Raw genomic sequence first — 24,963 nt, forward strand, 5'->3', positions numbered from 1 at the left:
GGTTTCCACTCTCTTCTTTGGAATAAGTAATTTTATTGTTATATTAGTGTTTTGTTTTTTGGTGTTGTTGTTGTTTGTTGTTTTTGAGAGAGCATGAGTGAGGGGGTGCACAGAGGGAGAGGGGAAGAGAGAGAATCTTAGGCAGGCTCCATGCCTGCATGGAGCCCAGTGCAGATCTCGCTCGATCTCACGACCCTGAGACCATGACTTGTGCTGAAATCAAGAGTGGGACACTTAACTGACTGAGCCACCCAGGCACCCTTATATTAGATTTTTGTTTGTTTGTTAAGTATTTCAAATAGGTTGAGTCTGAGGAAATCAGGCCAGTGAACATGATGGCGTCTTTGTTGGATTCTGACAAGTAAAATCAAGATTGAAGGCTTACAGATATTTAAAGAATGAATCATCTTTTGTGAAAACTCTTGAATTATAAAATTTAGTCAGATTTCAGATGTCCAGGAACCTCTCAGTTCTCCTTCCCCCCACCCCCAACAAACATCCCTTCCAGCTTTTGGAAATATGAGCGTATTTTGGTTGTCAAAAAGACTTGGGAGGGGAGTGATGCTGGCATTTAGTGCATAGAGCCCATGGAGGCCTTAATGGCCAAAATGCCAGGAGTAACCTTGGTTGGGAGAACAGTCTCCAGGCATATTTCCTTCTGTTCTTCCCTCTTCTCCTCCTTTTTCTTCCTCGTTTAGAAATTGAGGACCCCAGCTGTACAGACATTTGGGGTAGTAATGTGCCGTTAGTACACTTACGCCCTTTGCACAGCACTCATTTGGTGCCATTCCCTCTTTTATAGCTAGGACTTTCTTTTGAGAAAACACTGGTATGTAAATTAGAATTCAAAGGGACATTAATTCTTCAACTTTCTATATTAGAACATATTTAGTGATCCCAGGAGAAGGTGTCATGTTATCTTCCTTATCTTCTTTTCTCCTTTATGGTCAGAATCATTACTACTGCTGTGTATACATCTATTGTGTATACATTGATCCAGTTTAGGAGTGAGTTGTTTCCTAGCTTCAGCTTTGACAGTGAACCTGTGCTTGTGCTATTTTTCAGGAACAGTACAGATTCTCATTTAGCCATTTTAATTCCTCTAAGCCTGATATGAATTTGGAATTCAGAAAAGTTAGTTGCTTTGACTTGTTCACTTCTATATGCTGTTCACATTTAATGTAAATACATTTGAACTGAAGAGCATATGAATATTTGGTTTCATATTTGGCATCTATTAAATGATGACTCTAGTTACAGAAACATATCTAGGAGATACAAATTTTTTTTTGGATCAAAATTTCAGCTTTAGGGGCGCCTGGGTGGCTCAGTCGTTAAGCGTCTGCCTTCGGCTTAGTCATGATTCCAGGTCCTGGGATCGAGCCCCACATCGGGCTCCCTGCTCCACGGGAAGCCTGCTTCTCCCTCTCCCATTCCCCCTGCTTGTGTTCCCTCTCTCGCTGTGTCTCTCTCTGTTGAATAAATAAATAAAATCTTTAAAAAAAAAAAAAAATTTCAGCTTTACTTTCCAGCTATTTCTAAGTGACTGTTTTTTTCCTTATTATAAATCAAAATATCTGAATTTGATTCATAATTTTCTTTCCCCATATTCTTTTAATTTCCCTGTTGCAAATGCATCTTTATTCTCTTAGGCTAGAAACTTGGGCCTCATCTTTGATTCATTCTTTTCTTTAATCTCCAGTATATAGTCAGCAGATCTGTTGGTTCTTTCTTCAGAAGAATCACTAGGCCTTTTCTTTTGCATTTCCTCTGCCACCACTTTACTCCAATCCTTGCCATGCTTCAGTGTTCTTACCTCTGGCCTCTTACCTCTCTTTTTCAAGCTTGTGACCACAGAGCTTAAAACTATTGAAACAGAAAACATAGTATCTCAGGAAGAAATGGAAGGCAAATGAATATTAACCCTGAGATCATCTAATCTGCAACAGAGTAAAATTTTTCTGTCTTTTGTCCTAAATTTCAACTAATTTCAAAGATTTACTTATTTATTCCTTCATTTAACAGTATTTATCAAGTATATGCTCTCTTCTGGTCTTAATAGCTAAATATTATACTTACTATCTTTTCATTCTCCTTTGACAGTTCATCTGTTTTCTTCAACTATCCTATTTATGTTTTCTCTAGTTTTTCATCTCCAATCCTCAGCCCTGCAAGTGCCAGTCCTGTTTCATAGGTACTAAGCCTTGATTCATTTTAAGCTCCATAAATCACACAAGTCCACAACTGATGGATGGCAATGCAAGGACTCAATTCCATCTCCTCTGCAGACCAGCAACCTTCCAACCCAAGAATACTATAAAGTAATGGTTTCTTAAGAGAAAGGGGAAAGGAATGAGAAATTGGCCATTTGACTGTGTTTGATAACAAATTTTAAGAAGTTTGGCAAGAGTTACGTTTTCAGAAGTAGTATCTGTAGTATCTTGTCTTCATCTTGCTTCTTGCTCTTTCTTGGTTATATCTCTTTATTTAGAGTCATGTGGCTATTCTTAATATTTGGAACCACTGGGACTCTGTGCAGTTTAGTGGAAAATTAAATAGCAAAGAATAATGAACAAGGTTACTTTAAAATGTAATAGCTTCATATTTACCTCCCACCAGTCCCCCAGCCCAGCCTACCCCACCCCCGCCACCTGTGGCTAGTAATATTTTGCAAAGAATAAATTGAGATAAATTCTTGTTCTCCTTACATGGACTTGAAATAACCCATTGAATGCCATTTTTCTTCATTTTTTAGCAATTTTCATATTTTCTGAGAATGTGGAAAGTGTGCTTATTTTTTATTCCTTAGAACTTCATTATGGTCTGTTGTTCACCTGGGATTTGGAAAGTATAAAATAGATCAAGCAAGGATTTTCAAGAGATGGCTTATGTAGCTCTGACATTCATGGAGTATAGCAAGAAAACAGCTCTTCACTGTGGTGAAAAGCATTTTCCAAAACAATACAGCATTATCTATATATTGCCTCTCCAGGTGGTAGTTTTCCAGACAGAGAATATGCTTTTACTTTATGTTTTAAAATTTCTGAGTTTTGGGGCATCTGGGTGGCTCAATCGTTAAGCGTCTGCCTTGGGCTCAGGTCATGATCCCAGGGTCGTGGGATCGAGCCCCACATCGGGCTCCCTGCTCAGCAGGAAGCCTGCTTCTCCCTCTCCCACTCCCCCTGCTTGCGTTCCCTCTCTCGCTGTATCTCTCTCTGTCAAATAAATAAAATCTTTAAAATAAATAAATAAATAAAATTTCTGAGTTTTTTGTTTTCTGTTGTCTTGTTTTTTTAACATTGAAGGTTAGGAACTAGAATCAACTTGGTCCTCATGAGCCTGCTGTTTTGAAAATATTTGTTTAAAAACACCATATATTATTTTCCATTCAAAAAAAGAAAAGTAGGGGCGCCTGGGTGGCTCCGTCGTTAAGCGTCTGCCTTCGTCCCAGGTCATGATCCCCGGGTCCTGGGATCGAGCCCCGCATCGGGCTCCCTGCTCTGCGGGAAGCCTGCTTCTCCCTCGCCCACTCCCCTTGCTTGTGTTCCCTCCCTTGCTGTCTCTTTCTCTCTGTCAAATAAATTTTTTTTTTAAATCTTTAAAAAAAAAAAAAGAAAGAAAGAAAAGTAATCAAGGACTGAGAGCCAGTCATTTCTTCTTTTTTTTTTCCCCAGTCATCATTTCTGAATGACACTGGTACAGTGGTATTACCTGGAGTAGTCATAATCCCAGACAAAATTAAATATTTCTCACTTTAATCTGCCTATACAACTTTATTATGGGTGACTGTACACTTTCCATTGGACCCTTTTGTGGACTTCAGGTTGGAGACCACTATTCTATACTATATGTCTCATGACATAAAAACATAAAACATAAAAACAATTATTTTATTACACCATTTCATTTTATGAAATAAATTTTTGTATGATTCTGCAGTTGCTTTACAGGCAATACTTAGGGGTTACCTGGCCCTTTCTTGAGTAAGGAGATTGTATTCCTTTATGATACTTTGCAGTTGTGAAACAGCTCCCCACAGCACCTTTGAGCCCCTTAGGTGGTAGATGACATTGTGGTACAGGATTCCTTTGAGGTAAGCAAAGACTAAATAAGCAACCTTCACTGCTTCTTGTACTTTTTAAGTGTTAAGTGTCTCGGGTAACTAGACAGGTAATTTAGTTAGTTTCTAAACAAGGTCAGTGCTTATATTCTTCTTCCTAAAACCTCATAATTCTGATATTGGCTTTGACATTAAGCAAAAGCCTCGGGGTGCCTGGGTGACTCAGTCGTTAAGTCTGCCTTCGGCTCAGGTCATGGTCCCAGGGTCCTGGGATCGAGGCCCACATCGGGCTCCCTGCTCCACGGGAAGCCTGCTTCTCCCTCTCCCACTCCCCCTGCTTGTGTTCCTCTCTTGCTGTGTCTCTCTGTCAAATAAATAAATAAAATCTTAAAAAAAAAAAGCCTCTTGCTTTCCTTTCTGAACTAATTCATTCTAAACAGTAAAAGAAAGTATTTGCCTTATTTAAAAGTTCATATGACCATACTAATCTCAAGAGATTTTAAACCCCTTACCAGTTCCTTGCTTTGTCATTTGTTGCTCCTCCAGCCACCAGCTGGATATGGGGGTTTGCTTTTATACAAGGAGAGCTGCTGGAGTTAAAGAAAACCTACCTCTTATTGAGTCCCATTGGGAGGTTAATGCTAGTGAAACAAGTTGCCTGGTGGAAGAAGGCCGAAGAGACTCCTTGAGAAATGCACAGCCAACTGATGTGACACATCTTAACTTCACAGTCTTTTTTTTTTTTTTTTAGATTTTATTTATTTATTAGAGAGAGAGCACAAACAGGGGGAGCGGGAGAAAGAGAAGCAGGCTCCCTGCTGAGCAGGGAGCCCAGCACAGGGCTCGATCCCAGGGTTCTGGGATCACGACCTGAATCGAAGGCAGAAGTCCAACCAACTGAGCTACCCAGACGCCCCTTAACTTCGCAGTCTTGCTTGCAAATCTATTCTCTGCCATCTATGACTACAGATAGTAATTGATTTATTAGATTTATCATTCTTCTTTGACTCAAGTTTACTTTAACCATCTTTTGCCACTTTGGGAAAAACTTAACCAATCATTAGGCATCAACATCAAGAAGGTCAATCTAGGAACAGAACAAGGTTCGTGGTCTTTGGACATTATACTCCAGTAGATCCTTCAAGAATAAAATATAGTGAAGTGTAAAAGAGAAGGAGAACATTAGGCATTTTATCGAAAAAATAAAGTAGTATATTCATGAGTTCTGACAGCTGAGATAGGCTTTAATAATATAGGAAAGTCTCTGGAATTAGCCTTGGGTTTTTTGTCTTGTTTTGTTTTTTTTAAGATTTTTATTTATTTTTATTTGACAGAGACAGTAAGAGAGGGAATACAAGCAGGGATAGTGGGAGAAGGAGAAGCAGGCTTCCCACCGCACAGGGAGCCCGATGTGGGGCTTGATGTGGGGCTCGATCCCAGGACCCTGGGATCATGACCTGAGCAGAAGACAGACGCTTAACGACTCAGCCACCCAGGCGCCCCAGCCTTGGTTTTTATAAAGAACATCTTTTGTCTGGGATTTGCTTCCAAATAATTGCAGGGGAGGGAGAAGTGCAGGACATAAGTTAATAATTGAAGCTGGATGAAGAGTGCACAACATTCATTTTCCTCGCTTTTATGTATGTTTGAAATGTTACACAGTAGAGAGGTTTTTAGAGACATCTTTTCCCCAGGAATTTTGAAAGGATAAAATCTATTTCCCTATGAAATTTTCAGCATTCCCTCCCCCACCGAGTACTATTTCCCTATGAAATTTTCAACATCCCCCCACCCCCAGTACTCAACAGTGTTGAACACAATAAAAATTCTGTCTTAGGTTTGTATTATTGAGGGGAAAATATTTTCTTGTCAGTAAATTCTGAATTTAGCATGTTGTTTTTTTATCTGTTAATGTCCAGATTATATTGTATTTATTCAGCAGTATGAAAATTTATTGCATTGATTGCATTCTAATGAAATTTGTATTCGGTTTTGTTTCTGTTCAAGGGCATATTCAAGCAGACCTTAATTAGTATTGAGAAGTCTGAAAAATAATGAAAAAATGTTATTTAAACAGTTTCTTCATATACAGTATGCCTGATACATCTCTGGGTAGTATTTTAGTTAAGGAGCCTATTTTCTCATTCTGTGTCCTAATGTAACTTTGCTGCTAAAATGCTGACTTAATCCTCAGTCTCTTCTATATTGTCTAGTCGGTCACTCATATTAAAATGTCTATGCCAGTTGACATGCTCTAATTTTGATCTAAAGCAAAGATTGGCAAATTTTTTATTGTAAAGGGCTGTATAATTAATATTTCAGGATTTGAGGGCCACATTTGCTCTCTGTTACATGTTTGTTGTTGTTGTTGTTCTTTACTCTTTAAAAATGTAAGAATAGTTCTTAGCTCTTTTGTAAGAGCCTTATAAAAATAGGCTGAAGGCTGTAGCTTGCTAACTCCAGCTAAACAATTGCTTTTTAATTAGATGCTTTGAGAAATAAAAGGATCCAAATGTTAAAGATTATTATTATTTTTTAAGATTTTATTTATTTTTTTGACAGAGAGACACAGTGAGAGAGGGAACACAAGCAGGGGGAATGGGAGAGGGAAAAGCAGACCCCCCACTGAGCAGGGAGCCCGATGTGGGGCTCGATCCCAGGACTCTGGGATCATGACCTCAGCCAAAGGCAGACACTTAACGACTGGGCCACCCAGGCGCCCTGTTAAAGGTTATTTTTAAAGGTAAAATTATGACTCTGATACAGAATGAACACGTGTCACAGATTTTTTTACCTCACTAATTAATCAATTCTTAGGAACATGTAGGGTGTTAAAATTGGTCCAAATGAGAATTGGACTTAAGGAAATCAGGAAATGATATATTCTCTACCAGACAGAATTCATTTGCATTGCATCACCAACACTGTCCACAGGGTAATTTCCATTTCTACAGAGTTGCAGAATAACCTAGCCGAGTCAAAGCTGAAGACTTTTTTTACAATCACATAAAACCCCAAAGGATCCAGTAGACAACAGTGGGCATTCCCTTGAAAGGACACTCGAAATCTTTTATCATTTTAGTCTTTCACAATTTTTGCTGACGGTTTCTCATCCCTCTTATGATCTCTCATAATTTTCAAAGACTATTCTTGATCACAAAATGGTCTCATTACCTGTGACCTATTTACTTAGGTACAGTAAGAGTGCTAAAATCATACAGACATCCTTGAATTTTCTTTGCAAATCCAGAGTTGTTAATTTTGAGCCACAAAATTATGTATAGACATTTTCAAAAAGAATCTTAGATTGGACTTTTAAACACCTTTTTTATTTAGTATTCCAAGCTTAGGAAACCATGCCTATGAAACTTTCTCACTAGATTTCACCTGCTTTGCTGATAAATTTAGGTGAATTAATATCAAATATCCCAACATTTGCTCTAAGTCTTGCAGTGTGGAAGTAAGTGACCTTCCTCACCACCTGTATGTCAGGGGACCCTGTAACCAAGTATCAGGTCAGTTTTCCTAGGGGGGCTTTTTTGGAAGCATTGGAGCCATATATGAAGTCAACTGTTGTTCCTTAATGTGGTTTTTCATATCTGATTAAATGAAATCATTCTCAGATATAACATTACAGGAACATACAGTTACAAAATCCAATTATAGCCTGATAAAAAGGACATGGGAATGTTATCGGGCCTATGCAAAATAAAAAGTTAAGGAAAACTAAGTAAGTTCCTGAATGCTGAGGATTCAGTGAAAATCATATACCACTTAATATTTTATTTCAGATCACAAAAACAGATTCTATTAAAATGTGGTTTGGAGGGCGCCTGGGTGGCTCAGTTGGTTGGGCGACTGCCTTCGGCTCAGGTCATGATCCTGGAGTCCCGGGATCGAGTCCCGCATCAGGCTCCCTGCTCGGCGAGGAGTCTGCTTCTCCCTCTGACCCTCCTCCCTCTCATGCTCTCTGTCTCTCATTCTCTCTCTCTCAAATAAATAAATAAATAAAATCTTTAAAAAAAAAATAAAAATAAATGTGGTTTGGAAGTAGTTTAAGGAAAAAGTGAAAGGACTTCCTCATATAGCCACGAAAAATAGAACATAAAGGTAACATCAACAATATTCTACACAAATAATTACAATAAAAAATTTCCCTTTGTCATTTCATTCAGTGCTGTGTAGTTCTTGTTCAGATAGAACTTGGGTCAACAATCTATTTTCATGAAACATCTGCTTCTGGACTAAAAAGCATCCTAGACATCCTGATCCAGTGTAGGGGTATAGTCTGAAAGTGGTCTTAAGTGATACCAGCTCAGAAGCATGTTCCTAAGAGTCTTGTTCTTTGGAATAGCAGTAGTTTATAGAATACCTTGTACAGTCCTTTCCAGGAGACTCTAAAAGGTATAAAAGTTTTTTTCCTAAGATTTTATTTATTTATTTGAGAGCGAGAGAGAAAGCACAAGCGGGGGGAGGGACAGAGGGAGAAGCAGATTCCCCACTGAGCAGGGAGCCTGATGTGGAACTCAATCCCAGGACTCTGGGATCATGACCTGAGCCAAAGGCAGATGCTTAACTGACTGAGCCACTGAGGCACCCAGTATAAAAGTTATTCTAAAAGTTTTATTTTTCTGTATTTTGGATCCAGTTTTGGGAAAGAAAAATCAAGAGTCAGCAAGGAGATTTGAATCCTTGATTAAGACAGGATCATGGTGAGAAATGATAACTTGGTTATTTGGTCAAAATGACAATAAAACATTATAATAAACAATAAGGGGACACAGTTGTAAAGAATCTTAGCTCTTTCATCAGTAAAGAACTTTTTTTTCTTTTTGGTTTGTTTTGTTTTTTATTCATTAAGAACATAATAAATCAAACATAAAGCTATAAAGTTATGCTATCAAGTATAATTACACAAAAGATAAAAAATAATCTCCATGTTGTAAGATGAAGGCACTAATCTGTAAGCCAAGGAAGCAAGCTCATCAAAACTGATCACATTTTGCCAAAATTTGAACATATTTCATGGTCTCTTTTCGGATCCCAGTAGTACAAACCAAGGCAAATCAAATTCACTTTCTAAGATTTGTCCTTTTTTCAAATTCTGGAACAGACTACCACTTTACTTTGGATCAAAAATGTTTTTTCCTTGAAAAACAAAAGAACTAGTATTTCTCTATCACTATTGGTCCTAGTATAGTTCCAACCACCTAAAGCAATTATAACTTGTATTTCAGGGAGAAAACTGGGTGGAGGGAGTGAATAATAACTGTCTGTCGAACACAAGCATGTTAGGGGCACCTAGGTGGTTCAGTCGGTTGAACGTACGACCCTTGATTTCAGCTCAGGTCATGATCTCTCAGGGTTGTGGGATCGAGCCCTCCATGCTGATGAGCGTCTAACTCTTGATTTCCTCTCAGGTCATGTCTCAGTTCTGGGATTGGGCTCTGTGCTCAGCGTGGAGTCTACTTATCCCTCTCCCTCTGCTTCTCACCTACCAGCTCCCGCTCATGCGCATGCGCTCGTACACTCTCCCCCAAGTAAATAAATAAATAAAATCTTAAAAAAAAAAAAAAATCCCAGTGGTAGGAAATGAGGATAGAAGAGCCTTATGGCAGTGTTTGGTTTGGTTTTCTCTGAGTGGTGATATTACAAATAATTTTTGCTTTCTTTTATGCCCACTGGTGTGTTTTTCTGTAATGAACATGATTGTCTTAAAAGAAGATATATTAAAAATGGTAATAAAGAGAATTAAGCAAACATTCACTGGTGTTGATGCTAGCTCTGTAGGATTGGTTTTTCTGTTGTTTTTGGAGAAACAAATATTTACTCTGTTGAAACCTTGCAACCTCATTTTTAATCAAAGACAGGATTTATATTAGTCATTAAATTCTTTATTAATTTGTTCTGGAGAGTCAAGGTCAGAATTCTGTGTCTCTAGAGATAGAAATTTCTGGAGCCGTGGTTTCAACCCAGAATTTTCTTCAAATTCATTTAAGGTGGTTCGGATTTCATTCAGAGGGCTTCATCTGATTTGAATGAAAGAAGCTACATGAAGCTGGTGAATGCTTCTTTGACCTCTTAATACTGTGCTGGTCTGAGCTTCCAGCCCCATACTTAAGTAAAAGTACAGAAATTATCAGATTTAGGCACTGAACTCTATCAAATTGTCTTCTTGTCTGATTCTTCCTTTCTGTGTATTAACCTCAGAGAAATGTTTCCACATATTATACATTGTACATACTACACTATATTTTACAATCCCTGAAATTCTTCCTGTGCACATTACATAGAACTGCTTTTACAAATGAAGGAATAAAGCTCAAATTTGATAGTTTGTCTAAATCCCAAAGTGACTTTTTCGGTGCAGGAACAATCTCTTTAAGATACTCAATTCTTTCATGCAATATCATCGGTATTTAATAAATAGTATATGATGCAGGAGCTGAGCCTGGGTTTAAGATTATGGTGTTTTAATCTATTGTGTAGACTTCAGACAACTCCAGTGCTTTTCCTTCAGAAGTGTTTTTTCCCCTTCATCCATAATGATTAAGACTTTAGCATCTCATGCTCAGTTTTTTCTTGCTCAGTTTTCATTTAAATTATTTTGTGAACCTAAAATGAAAAATAAGAGAAGAAACATTAGGAAAACGTAGAAATTGTTCCAGCAATGTTTTAGTCCTTTATCTAAACATGGGTAGGGGGCGCCTGGGTGGCTCAGTTGTTAAGCGTCTGTCTGCCTTCAGCTCAGGTCATGATCCCAGGGTCCTGGGATCGAGCCCCGCATCGGGCTCCCTGCTCAGCGGGAAGCCTGCTTCTCCCTCTCGCGCTCTTCCTGCTTGTGTTTGCTCTCTCACTGTCTCTCTCTCTCTCTCTGTGTCAAATAAATAAATAAAATATTTTTTAAAAAATGGGTAGATTGTTTTTTCTTTGTATTTATTGAACCAGGCTACCTAAACATTTATTCAGAATGTTTTTAAACTTTTTTTTTTTTTAATTTATTCATTTGAGACACAGAGATACAGAGAGAGAGAGAGAGAACATGAGCAGGGAGAGAGGCAGAGGGAGAGGTAGAAGCAGGCTGCCCGCTGAGCCAGGAGCCCGATGCGGGGCTTGATTCCAGGACCCCGGGATCATGACCTAAGCCGAAGGCAGACGCTTAACCATCTGAGCCACCCAGGCGCCCCTGTTTTTAACCTTCTTTAAGCTATTCTGTAACCCTTATCTGGTTTAAACTAAAAGACAGATGTGAATGGTGAATTAATGTCCTGTACCTTTAAATTCACCCAGTTTGATGCTTTTGTTTTTTGTAAAAGATGCTCACAGCTCCAGAAGAGAGGCAGATACTGTCTGTGATCTCCATTCTCAGAGTAAAACTATTCATTTGCATTAGCAGCTCTTGCAAACCACACACACACACACACACACACACACACACACACACACGATGCTTGTTTGGCAGAAGCTTTCTGTTTATTCAGCACAGAATCCTCCCAGGCTCCCAGATGTAGAAAGCTCTAAGAGTTGATGTACGAGACAGAACCGGAACTGTACATAGGCTGAAGTGGGCACTGCGGAGGATTGGCTATGCTGGGATGTTGATGTGGTGCGGCTGTACCTGCCTGTTCTGTGAAAGGCACTTCTCTGAGGCTGTGAAGGTGAGAAGCCCAGGGATCCACTAGAAGCTTCATTTCGGCTGGCTCTTTGGTGGGGGAATGCATTCCCAGTGGTAGCTGTCCTCATTTACAGCGTTATTCTCGGAAACCAAGTATGTGCAGCCGTGACAGACTATGCAGTTTGGAAGCTGGGACAAATGGAAAGAGCACATAATCAAGAGAGGTTGTGATTTGTTTTCACTATCCAAGCTTGCTCTGGCAGTATACAAATGAAGGATGAGCTTTGTGGCAAGCAGAATCAGCAGACTGCCTGACAGGGGGTTTTGGTAAGATAAATGTATTGCTTGTGTTTTTTGGGGCAGGGGGATTCTTGGATTTTTTTAACTGTTATTTTTACTTTTCTCTATCAGCTATATAGAATTGCCTTTTAACAATAACTAAAACATTTTGCAGAATCACATTTGATGGAGAGGGATGACCCAAGGAAAAAAGGAAAACATTATTTTTGATCAGTTGTGACCTTCAGAGATAATAACCAAGTTCTCTCAGATGTCCATGAACAGGCAGAAACCAGGAATTTCCAGAGCAAAGAATGCTGACTAACAGATATCCTTTCTTTTCTTTGAACAGTTATAATCCCCCCACTCCCCCGTGCTTTTTCCCCCAGCTTTCCCTATGGCCTAAGGTGGAAAAGAATGAAATAAAAGCTCCCCTGCTCTTATTGAGTTGTTGCCACTGGAACAGTAATAGGCTGAGAACATAAGTATGGAGGTGGAGGAAGGCAAGATGAAGAGTCTGCTATTTTCGTAGCCATGCGTTGGTGGGTGTTTGTCTTGGGTTCATTATCATTGCTGTTCAATATCAAGTGGTTGTTAGTGCTGTATCTCTTTGCCTGTCCTTGATTTAATCCCTTTATGTTCTATATTGTGTGTTTTTCTTTGCCAGACCCAATTCTGTTATTTTGAAAACTTTTTCTGTTACCATTAATACACATTAGCCTTTATTAGAGAAAAGATAGTTGTAGAAAGTAACCCTGAAATGTTTATGGACCTCAAGAAAATAAAGACATTTTCTCTTTAAAATCAAGGTTTTCAGCAGATTTGGGGGTTCTTGATTTTGGAATCTGTAACAAGCATTTTATGACAAGTTAAAGAAATGGGTTGCATTAGATCTGTGAAATCCTACCGGGATCACTTTGCTCTAATCTACTTTAAGTTGGATCCTGTATCTTAGGTTTTTCCAAGCCTGAAGGTTTACTTTTCCTCATCCTAACTTCCAGCAAGTATTGCTGGAAGATATGTTGATTGTTTTTGTAGTCTAACCTGAGATCTTGTTCTTGGGCCCCTCTTCTCAACCAGTAGAGAGCCAAGTTTCCTAGCTGCTTAGAGTGGGCACAGAAGAGACCCATTGACATCTGACTTTTTGCTGACTCATTGGTTATATAAGCCTTGTAAATACAGTTATCCATATACTCTACTAGGTTACTGGGCAGGTGGGCCCCTTCCTGTGTACTGATCTTTTCTTATCTCAGCATCCTTCTCCTTCCTTTAGCCTTTTTGGTAATATAGTCTCAATTATTTACCAGGTGAATTCTAAGAAGTGAATGGACAAATCCTTTTTCTTTTTTTTCTTTTTTGGAATTGCTTTAACTCTGTATTTTCATCTCAATTTTGATGAAATGCCAAATTCTATACTTTCTTGGCACATGAAACTCACAGTAATAATACTTTTCCTCATTCATAGCCTGGTTAGAGTAACTTCCTTTTCTATCTTTGAGACCTCAGTTCAAATGCCCTTGTTCAAAGAATTCTTCTGACCTTCCAATCTAAAGTAGCTTTTCCCCCCTTACCTTACTCCTTTTCTCTTTTTTCCTTTGTAGTACTTCTCACAATTTATGTTATTTGATTACTGGTTCTTCCATCTCTACCAGTTTTCTCCACTCAGCCATTAAGCCTCATGAAAGCAGAGATACCTTGTTTTGTTCATCAGTATATACCAAACACCTAGCAAAGTGTCTGGCTGAAAGTTGAAGAAGGGGTAAGTAGGCAGTATTATATGTACAAAGGCCCCGTTGTGAGAAGAAAGGATGAGCAGCAGGGGTTGAAAAAGGCGAGTTTAGGGGCGCCTGGGTGGCTCAGTTGGTTAAGCTACTGCCTTCGGCTCAGGTCATGATCCTGGAGTCCCTGGATCGAGTCCCGCATCAGGGAGCCTGCTTCTCCCTCTGACCCTCCCCCCTCTAATGTGCTTGCTCTCTCTCATTCTCTCTCTCTCAAATAAATTAAAAAAAAAAAAAGAAAGAAAGAAAAAGGCGAGTTTGACTAGACTATGGGAAGCATGCTGTAAGATGAAGCTAGAGAAGTAGATCCAGGGCCTAATCACATAGGACTGACTTGATAGACCATATTCAGATACTTGTTCTTTATTGTAATTGTGGAAAGCTACTAAAAGAATTTAAGCATTGGGTGGTTTAGGACTTCTTTTTTCCGGTATGCCTGGGTGTCTCAGTTGGTTAAGCATCTGCCTTTGACTCAGGTCATGATCCCAGGGTCCTGGGATCGGGCCCCACGTCGGTCTCTCTGCTAATGCCGGAGCCTGCTTCTCCCTCTCCCTGCCACTCCCCCTGCTTGTACTCTCTCTGTCAAATAAATGGATAAAATCTTAAAAAAAAAAAAAAAAGGACTTCTTTTTTTCTTTTTTTTCTTTTTTTTTAAGTAAACTCTATGCCAGCATGGGGCTTAAACTCACTACCCTAAAATCAAGAGTCACATGCTCTCTGACTGAGCCAGACAGGCGCCCCAGGACTTCTTAAAAAAAAAAAATTCTGGGCGCCTGGGTGGCTCAGATGGTTAAGCGTCTGCCTTCGGCTCAGGTCATGATCCCAGGGTCCTGGGATCGAGTCCCGCATCGGGCTCCCTGCTCACCGGGGAGCCTGCTTCTCCCTCTGCCTCTCTCTGTGTGTCTCTCATGAATAAATAAATAAAATCTTAAAAAAAAAAAAAAAAAAAAAAAATTCTCCAGCTTAACTGAAAGCCTAATTGAATGCAGGTAGATCAGTCAGTGTTCCAGGAGAGAGAAGACAAGAGTTTGTCCTAAGGTGGTGGCAGTAGAGATAGATGGGAGAGTATCATAATTTGATGGAAATTTGGCAAGTAAAATAGATAGGACTTGGTATTGAATAGGGGTAAAAGGCAGAAGATGTCAAGAATTATTCTTGGGCTTTGGTTTGGTTTGGTTTTGGCTTTGACTTGTTTAGTACCTGATGAATAGTGATGTTTTTCCTGAGATAGAGAACACTGTAAGAAAACCAGGTTTACAAGAGGATCATGGTGTTTGGTTTTGGATATGTAGATTTTGATATAGTCAAGTAGCTTTTGGATCTATAAGTCTAGATTCTAAAGGAGATTATACAACTATTACCATTGAGGAGCCTTCAGAAATATCCTTGGAATAAAGTGCGAAACAGTGGTTTAGACCTACTTTGGGAGCTCATCTCCCACCAGAGCCCTATTTTTATAGCTTCATGAACCATTCATTTACCTATTTTTTAAGATTTTATTATTTGAGAGAAAGAGTGAGAGAGAGCACACAAGCAGGGGAGTGCCAGGGAGAGGGAGAAGCAGGCTCCCCACTGAGCAGAAAGCCTGACTGGGGGCTCCATCCCAGGACCCTGGGATCATGACCTGAGCCAAAGGCAGATGCTTAACCGACTGAGCCACCCAGGCTACTCCATTCAGTTATCTTTAAAAAGCTATTACATTTCCTTCTTACGGGCTTTTGTTCGTACTGGGTTGTCATCCTGAAAATGCCTTTCCTTACCACTTCTCTTTTTATAAAAAACTTTCTTCAAGGCTCATTTCTTTTCTTTTTTTTTTTTAACTCCTCCAAGAAGCCTCCTCTGTTCCCTTTCCCTTCCTCTGAATATGTGGCTCCTTTCTGTGTTCAAGTACTTCCTTTATATATTACCTTCATATATACTGTATTGTTTACTTAATAGGACCTGTATTTCAGTTGAATAATTTCACGTCTCACCAACTAGATCATGTGTTTCTTGAGAGCAGGGATTCACCTTTTTTCAGTGCTTTATATAAGGAAAACAAAGGATAATTATGAAATGAATTAAATAGTAGAAACCTCAGTCTTTTGTACAATCTGCTTCTTTAATATCATAGCACCATATCCTTCCTCCGTCTGTATACTCCTAATTTTCTCTAGGCTGTCCCTACATTTTTACCCTGCAGATACCTAGATACATCAGAGAAATGTTCTTCCTTTCATATGCAAAATACCTGAACTAGTCATTTTCATTAGATACTTTGGCTTTATTTGTAATTTATCAGAAAAGCTGAAATCTTGCTATTCCTCATCACCTGTGAAAAAAACGGTCGAGACAGGAAGGACTGGCATCCATACAGGATGTCAGGGACAACTAAGAGATGCTACTTAAGTTGGAGCAAAGCGGTCATGATGGAGTAAGCCATGTGGGTATCTGAGGAAAAGGATTACAAGCAGGAGGAACACTAAGTGGAAAAGGCTTGAAACGGGTACATGCTTGGTACATTCCAGGAACAGCAAGGAGGCCTTTGTAGCTGATGGCAGTGGAGTAAAGGAATGAACAGTAGGAGATACAGTCAAGGAGTAATGGATGCCAGGAGGTAATGGATCTGACAGGTGCTAGATCATGGTTATCAGGCCATTGTAAAGACCGGCTTTTACTCTGACTCAGGTAGAGAGCCCCTGGCAAGTTTTAGGTGTAAAAGACTGTTGTGACCTGAATCACTTTTAAAGGATCACTCTAGCTGTTGTACAAATAATTGATGATAAAAATATTATTCCAGTGATAGTTATGAGCCTATTGGAATAGTCCAGGCAAGAGTTGATAGTGGCTTATACTAGAGTGGCAGTAGTGGAGATTCAGTGAGATGTGGTCAGATTCTGCATCTCTTTAGCAACTAGAGCCCAAGACATTTGCTGGAGCAATGTAGTATACACAGAGGGTAACAACATAGACTCTATAACCAAACTGGGTTCAAACATTGGCTTTGCCACTTCTTCATGGTCTTAAGCAACTTAAATTCTTTATGCTTTGGTTTTCTTAGCTATAAAATATAGTCGTAGTACCCATCTTGTGTGTCATTATAAGAATTACACAATTTAGGGGCGCCTGGGTGGCTCAGTTGGTTAAGCAACTGCCTTCGGCTCAGGTCATGATCCCAGGGTACTGGGATCGAGCCCTGCATTGTGCTCCCTGCTTGGCAGGCGTCCTGCTTCTCCTTCTCTCTCTTCCTCTGCCGCTCCCACTGCTTGTGCTCTCCTACTCTCTCTCTGTCAAATAAAATCTTAAAAAAATAAAAAAGGATTACACAATTTACTAAACATACAAAAGATTTAGAACATTGCCTGGCACATAGTAAGTACTTCACTATATGAATTAGCAGCTATGATTATTAATGTTGTTGTTAACTGGATAGAGTATGTGAGAAAAAAAGGAGTTAAAGTTGACGCCAAGGCTTTGGATCTAAGCATGTGGATCAATGAAGTATAGCCATTAGCTGAGATGGGGAAGACTGCAGGAAGAACAGGTTTGGGGGATATCAGGAACTAAGTTTTGTACATAGTAAATTCGAAATGACTGTTAGACATCCAAGAGGAGACATTAGGTAGGTAGTTGAGTATATGATCTAGAGGTAAGCAAAGTATGGGCTAGAGGCATACATTTGGAAGTTGTCAACAAAGAAATGGTATTTAAGACCATTTTAAGAGAAAGAAGAGTACTTAGGCCCTGAAATGGGATTGGGGATGTATAGTTTGGACAGGCCCTCCCTAGAGCCTCTATTCTTTAAGCTACTGAACAAGCCTAAAAAGTTCAGGGATAACCAGGTTATCACAGACCCTGTGGAACTTTCCAAATTCTTTCATTGCTTTAGCAATTTATCAAAATTGAGTGAAATAAATAGGATTAAGCTGAGGCTCAGAAATCTTTTGTTTTAAGGAAACTTGTGTCATTAAAGTATTTGTAGTGAATTACCTTGTAAAGGGCAACTCAATTGGTGGCGAATTTTACAAATTGGCTAATCCACACATGGATTGTATATGTATTTTTAAATCCTCAGCAGTGAAAACATTCGTGTGTCACCTTCTTTTGCTGGTTGGAGCATGCTCAGAAAATAGATACTAAATTTAGCATTAGCCAGTTTGTGTGCTTCAGACTAATCATTCTTCATTCTGAAGTCGTGTGAGAATGATTTTTGAATAATGCATAGCCCAAGTCACTCTTTCTTTTTAGCAAGTTATAATCTCAGAAGGAAACTTGGATTATCTATTCCAAACATCAGTCAGTATATCCTCGTGTGACATTTTTAACATTCAGGCATGAAGTGTGGTTGGATATTTCCAGTGGCATACATGAACTGATATTTGAAACCCCCTGGTTAAGTTGAACAATGCACCTTTCCTTATTTTCATTGTATGTTACTTATTTTTTCTTTTAGATATCAGGGAGAGATCTTTCTTTCACAATCTGTTACTCATCTATAAAACAAATTTTCTTAACTGGATGATCTCTTAGGTTCCTTCGAGCTCAAAGAAACTGTACTTATAAAAGTAACACTTAACCATAATAACCGTAACAAAGCAGCATGTTATTGTCAACTTATACCATCACTACTATGATTGCAGGCTTTCCTTAAGTGCTTGCTTTTTTTTTTTTTTTCTTTTGTACTTCCAGTGCCTAACATAGGCCCTGTACATAGGAGACATTCTGCAAAGGTTTGTTAAAATGACAATAAATCATCTGACCAGGCTCACATGAATCCGTTAAGTCCAGACATCAGGCCTGGCAGTGCTAATCCTCAGTGATGTCTTTCATGTAAGCCAGGAAACCAGCCCTCCTGTGGTGACAAAGCAATTCTGAGTAGCAGTCCTAGATCCTATAATGGATATTTTGCAGTTGGGTTGGAGCAGGGTGGACTGGATGGGATGTTAATAATCTAAACTGATATTCAACACAGTTGGTTTTTCCTCAGCAGCCTTGGAGGGATGAGTATCATCTATTGGAAGCTGTTTTTCTTACAAAAATTCTGGCGTTTATTCCATTTGTAGTAACATAGGCTTAGTCACTTGTATGACATATGAGATCTAGAAGGATCATGTTAAGGAGATGCTAGTGAGCATTTATATTAAACATTTACTGGGTATCTTTGCACAAAGCATTGTGCTAGCTTCTTGGAATACAAAGATGAATGTGACTTGATCCCTGTCCTCAGGAACTTAGGTCAGTAGAGGCAAGACACCCAAACAATCATTTCAACATAATGTGATAAGAACACTGAGAGAGGTGTATGTTTAGGTATATGGGAATATGAAGAAAGCCATTAATCCAGCTGGAAGAGGGAGATTGTCAGGAAAGATATCCTGGAGGAGGTTACACCTGTGCTGGGTCTTGAAGGATGAGTAGAAGTTAGCCAGAAAAGAAAAGAACATGCCCTGGACTATATGGACAGAAGCCTGGAGGTGTGAAACAGCATGCCATGTCACAAGAACCAAATTACAGGTGTGACCCTTAGTATATGTGGATTTAAATTTAAGGTTTCCATTATTCCCAAGGAACCCATGATAAAGTTTTTTGTCATTTTGCTGAGGCATGTGGTAGGATCTTAGCCACAAAACTAGTGAGCAAACTCCACCAGAATTTGCATTTCAGTGAGCATGTCTTCTACTCATTTTCACATGTGCGATATCACCCATGAGATGATTTTAAAACTTTGTTCTTTATGGAAAATGGGCCTGAAAAGTGCTGAGTGTAGAAAAGCATGTGGGGCCTTAAGTGTTTCTTTGTACAAAAAGGAAGCTTGAGACACAAACTATAGTGCCAGATTTAGAAGTGGCCAGGATTGGGACGCCTGGATGGCTCAGTCGGTTAAGTGGCTGCCTTCAGCTCAGGTCATGATCTTGGGGTCCTGGGATCAAGTCCCGCATTGGGCTCCTTGCTCTGCAGGGAGCCTGCTTCTCCCTCTGCCTGAAGCTCCCACTGCTTGTGCTCTCGCTCACTCTCTCTTGCCCATGCTCTCTCTCTCTAGCAAGTGGATAAATAAAATCTTTAAAAAAAAAGAAGTGGTCAGGATTATCATCATGAGTATTATTTGTATATCATTGATTTTTCAAACTTTTAAAAATTAAGCAATAAAACATTATTTTTTTAAGCAAACTTTCCCCAGAATACCCAGATAAAATAGATGAAAACAGAGGTAATCAGGAACCCTGCTCACTTGCTTCCACTATTCCCCTCTGGGGTGGTCCAGACAAATCTCTGTAGAACCCACAGCTGTTGCATATAGCCAGAGTTCTGTGTAAAATATGAAAAAGTGACCCCTAGAACTTACAGGAAATGCTCTATTCTGCCCAAGGATTATTTTATAAGTGAGAAAAAAATCTTTGTGACAAGTAAAAAGGTTTGTTTTTAAGCCTATACGTTGAATCTTGATTTTTAGCTCCAAAGTAAAAATGGTATGCTTAGAGAAAAAGCTTGCTGGTTATGGGCTATTGGAACTTAGTTCATTTTTATTTTCTACTACTCCCACTTGAGATTTCCTCTTCATTCCACAGTAGACTAAATGTCAGTCAGAATTATAGATGAGAGAATTGATCAACAGGGTTGTGCTTACTGTGAGAGGGGAAGGGCATGTCATTTCTACAGTGAGATACTGGAAATAGGTGAAAAGTCTTCCCATAATGAATATATACTTTCTGAACAAAGTGCTAAAAGACTGTGAGATTTCTTTTCTTTTTGTTAAGAATGGGTGTTGGGGATGTTGGAAAAGGCAAGCCTCAGGGAGATGATGATACAACATTCAAAGGCAGAGCTGTGTAACTTCTAAGGCAGGACTTTCTCCTCTGCTGTACCTTCTCAGTACAACCTGCCTGGCAGAAAAAGAAAAATTTATATGATGCATCTTTCTGTTTATCATTGATTAGAATATAGATTAGAATATAGATTTCTGTGCAGTTCTTAAAACCAAGATTATGAATCTCTAGGGATTACAATTTGTAATGCATTTGGGGGGTGGTCTCCCAGAAATCAAACATTCTATCCTTTTGCCCCCCACTAAGTGCACTTGAATTAAGCCATACACTCCAATTTTGGTTCACAACCATGGCCCCATATCTGTGAGAGAAAGATTTTGGAAGAACAATAGAGCTGGGTCTGCAGGTGCCTAAGTATGAATTTGCAAAGGCTGCTGCACAACCCATTCTATGAAATTGGCCTTGGAAAAGATCCACTTTCAGAAAAACCAACATAGTCCAGATTCTGTTTGTTTTCAGATTAATTACAAAAACTTCCCCACTTTCCACCTCCTCCTTCTTTTACCTTAAAATGACTTCTTCATTTTTCTCGGAAATGATGTGGATTATTTAGTGTAAATAAATAGTGCAGAGATTTCCTGAAAGAGAGCTGATATACTCTATAAAGCATAGATAAAATTATTTCATTCCACTAAGACAGGACTGGGCTGTTGGCCTTTATTGAAGATAGTGATGTCAAGTCACGGATTTCTGAATCTTTTCTAGTTACAAAATGTACTTGGATTTTGAGTAATGAACCAAGTAAGCAATAGAAAAGGGTGACTTCTTGAACGTTCACCATGTTTGGCAGTCATAATCTGATTTTACATACGTTTAACATTTTTTTCAAATAACCTCATGAGAAAATGATAACCCCATTGTATAGATGAGAAAACTTAGGCTCAAGAACAAGAAGGTGGCCCAAAGACACCTAGCTAGTAAGGTGGCAAAGGTAGGTCTGAACCCAGGTCCTTCTATTCTACTCCTGTCACTGCTCTTTCCACCATGTTTCTTCATATGTGATTATTCTCAAAGCTGGGTGCTGCCATGTTCTGACATTTTCATACACTCAGAGAAAGTAAACAGATCTTTAATGCATTTGCAGATGAAAATTGTAAGCCATTATAAAACTTTGTCAAATCTTTCTCCAAGATGGGCTCTGTTCTGCCCCTGATTAATTGTTTTGAGGTGTTGCTGTTTAAATTTTCTCTTGGGCTTTTTTCTGATCAATTAATTCAGATCTGTTAATAGATAATTTAGGCCTGGCAAATGAATTCTTTTTTTTAAAAGGTTTTGTTTTTAAGTAATCTCTATACCCAACGTGGGGCTCGAACCCACAACCCCAAGATCAAGAGTCGCATGCTCTACCAGCTGAACCAGCCAGGCACCCCCTGGCAAATGAATTCTTAATAGGAAAAGACAAAGTGCAAGCAAAGCAGCATATCTGCTGTTATAGCAACAGCTAGATAATGAATTGTGGCTCTGACCATACCCCTAGCTGTGTAGCGCATTGCCTAGTTTACAATAAGTAGTCAAATATATTTAATTGACTGGGTTTTGGTCCTCACTTTTTTCTATACAAATTATTTCTATCCCCAGCGGTAAGTGGCTGGGACTTGCTATACTAGGGGGTGTGATCACTCATGAAAGCCCTCAGGCTATGGTCACACGAAGCCCTATTGAGTAGGTAATATTGCTGCTGCTGTTTGTCAAACTGGCACGTGATAAGGTAGTTAGGAAGCGCCTCACAGTTCATTTGTAAATTAGTGCTAACAATATCTACTCTCTAGGGTTGTTGTGAGCTTTGGAAGATTAGCTAGCTACCTAGTCAGCTGCCTAGCCAGAAGACCAACAGTCAAGAAAGGTGACTAAATTATAAAAAAAAAAGAAGGAAGAAAAGTGACTATTATTACTTTTACTGTAGTGTTGAATTACATTATTCCTTTGGTTCAGACTCTGTATCTGACATGATTATGCCTGAAATGTGAAAGATCTTGAAGTATATTCTAGAATCTTTTAATATTTGAATTTTTAAAAAGAATCACATAGAATGGTACAAAAATAATAGCCAGTACTAACTGCTTACTCTGTGCCCAGGACTGTTTTATTTATTTCATGCTCAAAACAGTCTTCTGAAATGGGTATGAGTATTATCTCCATTTTACAGTTGATGAAATAGAAGCAGAAGTAACTTGCCCAACCAAGGTCACGTGACTAGTAGTAAGTAGCAAAGCTAGATTTGAACCCAAGCAGTTTTATGCCAGAATCCCTGCTTCACTACACTAAATGTAGCCAGATTTAATAATTTTGTTTCTGATTTGTGCCTTTTCATGTATGTTTAAGAAAATCCTTCCCCCCATATTTTCCAATACTACCTTCTAAAGGGTTTAAAATTTGCTTTTGATATTTGCAGTTTAGTTGCCTGTCTGGAATGAGGGTAGGAATCTAATTTTATTTTGTTATATATGGCTAGCCTAATATGCCAGCAAAGGCTTTTGAAAAAGAGAACCGGGCGCCTGGGTGGCTCAGTTGGTTAAGCGACTGCCTTCGGCTCAGGTCATGATCCTGGAGTCTCTGGATCGAGTCCCGCATCAGGCTCCCTGCTCAGCAGGGAGTCTGCTTCTCCCTCTGACCCTCCCCCCTCTCATGTGCTCTCTCTCATTCTCTCTCTCTCAAATAAATAAATAAAATCTTTAAAAAAAAAAAAAAAGAAAAAGAGAACCACTTTTCAGTTGGTGCATACTCGCGGCTAAGTATTCTTAACCTCTGAGAGCTTTTGTTCATAGTTCAAAAGATACCCTGAGGGTATTCACAGCCCCTGTCCTGTAATTCTGTAGTTCAGTATATCTTTTTCTTGCCACCTCTCTTCCTCTTCTTCCCTTTTATTTCCCCTCCCCCCCAATTTCTGCCTCTTCTCTCTCCTTCCTTTTTAAGGATAGTGCTTACCAAAATTGGGAAGAATTACTGAGTAATCAAGTGATTCATGGTTTCAGGTGTTAAACTACCCTCCTGCTGAAGCTGTGGGTTCATTTTCTTTGGAGGCTGAGAACAGTGGGTTCTGTCAGATGTACTCTTGCAGGAATATTGATGACTCTTAAGTGGGAGTCATATACTGGTAGGATGTAGTGTGGCCCCAAACAGCCTAGGTAGGACAGAAGTCAGATTAAAGCTAGTCTGGTTTACTTCTTTACTTACCGTGTAGGGAAATAAAATCTGAATTAAACTGTGATCATTTGTAAAAAAAAAAAAAAAAAATACATTGAAATTTTGTGTTTTTTCAAATTTAGAGATATAATAAAACTTTGATTCTAGTACCAAAGACATATTTTCACCAGTATGATCAATGTTTATCCTCCCTGAGTAATAATTAAACTTGACTTCTATATCTGCACTTCTTTTGACAACAGACTGCATGTAAGGTGATATTCAAACTAATAGCAAAGAACTTAAGAAAACTGGATAATACATGAGCTTGTAGTCTTGAATCAGTGGTATTTTATATTTGCTTTTCTTTCCTGTGGTAGATTTTGAGCTATTAAACATAAGTACACAATCAGGGTCCACTACATCCTGTAGTTGTGGGATCTGAAATCCCATTCAGAAAGAAAATCACACAGTGGGAACCCTGTACAACTGAGAGTGACTGTAAGGCACTGAAGAAAGTGGGTTTCTGGAAGCTCCTTTTTCAACTCTTGGCAACGTGGTTATCTGGAACTCTGGCTCATTCTCCTTTCTGCTGCTTCCCTCTGGCCCTTTCATTGCTTGTTAGCTTGCACCTAAAAATGGGGCAGATGGAGGAAGTTATGCAAAATAATTATTGTGCTAGTCCCTAAACTATTCTGGACATTTTTTGTTATTAGTGGAACATAATGTCATTTTGCTCTTCATTTCAGTTTTAAATTATCTTTTGATTTTATTTAAATGCACATTATTTCTCATTTGTTCATCTAAAAAAGAAAAACTATGTTTTTATTCACATCAGTAGTAATATATTAATTCCAGTAATGAACTTTCCACTAATAAACTAATAGTTTTGGAGTTAGAGATCACCATAATTCCTGCTCAGATGGGAAACTGAGGCGATACAACCAAGATGAAAAAAAGACTGACAAGTTACCAGTATTTCACGAATATATTAGATTTGGTATATTATCACAAAAATGTAATTCACATTTTTAAAATATGAGGGTAACCTATATACAGTTCTTTCTACGAGATTGCTGCTGGTTACAGATTTAGGGATGAGGACCAAGTAAAAGGGATATGATCTTAATCTCCAAGATGGTAAATTTGTAATTTGACACTCAAACTGGGCATTTTTATTACCCTGAGATGGTTCTTTTTTTTTTTTTTAAGATTTTTATTATTTATTTATTTGAGAGAGAGCAGGGCAAGGGCAAGGGCAGAAGGAGAGGAAGCAGACTCCCTGCTGAGCAGGGAGCCCCATGT

At 38.9% G+C, this 24,963-nt stretch overlaps 1 protein-coding gene and 1 long non-coding RNA gene across 17 annotated transcripts in view; one reads left to right on the forward strand and one right to left on the reverse strand.

Moving 5' to 3' along the window:
* Positions 1–24,963, forward strand: part of TMCC1 (transmembrane and coiled-coil domain family 1) — a 251,781-nt gene that overhangs the window by 202,019 nt on the left and 24,799 nt on the right. The window contains exon 1 of one of the 16 annotated variants that reach the window (XM_045904295.3): positions 11,349–11,718. The exons of 14 other annotated variants lie outside the window; for them this stretch is intronic. In XM_045904295.3, coding sequence (XP_045760251.1) covers positions 11,656–11,718 — 63 coding nt within the window. In that variant the 5' untranslated portion in view covers positions 11,349–11,655. Of the gene's footprint in view, positions 1–11,348; positions 11,719–11,821; positions 12,003–24,963 lie in introns of those variants that run through there. One more of the 16 variants, XM_064591836.1, reaches the window with a different exon arrangement.
* Positions 10,310–23,579, reverse strand: LOC135364474 (uncharacterized). Its single transcript, XR_010411652.1, has 3 exons — positions 23,461–23,579; positions 11,679–11,864; positions 10,310–10,675 (listed from the first exon to the last, which is right to left on the reverse strand). It is a non-coding gene; the product is annotated as an uncharacterized LOC135364474 (long non-coding RNA).

The sequence above is a fragment of the Mirounga angustirostris genome, unplaced genomic scaffold (genome assembly GCF_029215605.1).
Source record: "Mirounga angustirostris isolate CCGP_5_RB_7025 unplaced genomic scaffold, mMirAng1.0.hap1 SCAF_1, whole genome shotgun sequence".
NCBI lineage: Eukaryota > Metazoa > Chordata > Mammalia > Carnivora > Phocidae > Mirounga > Mirounga angustirostris.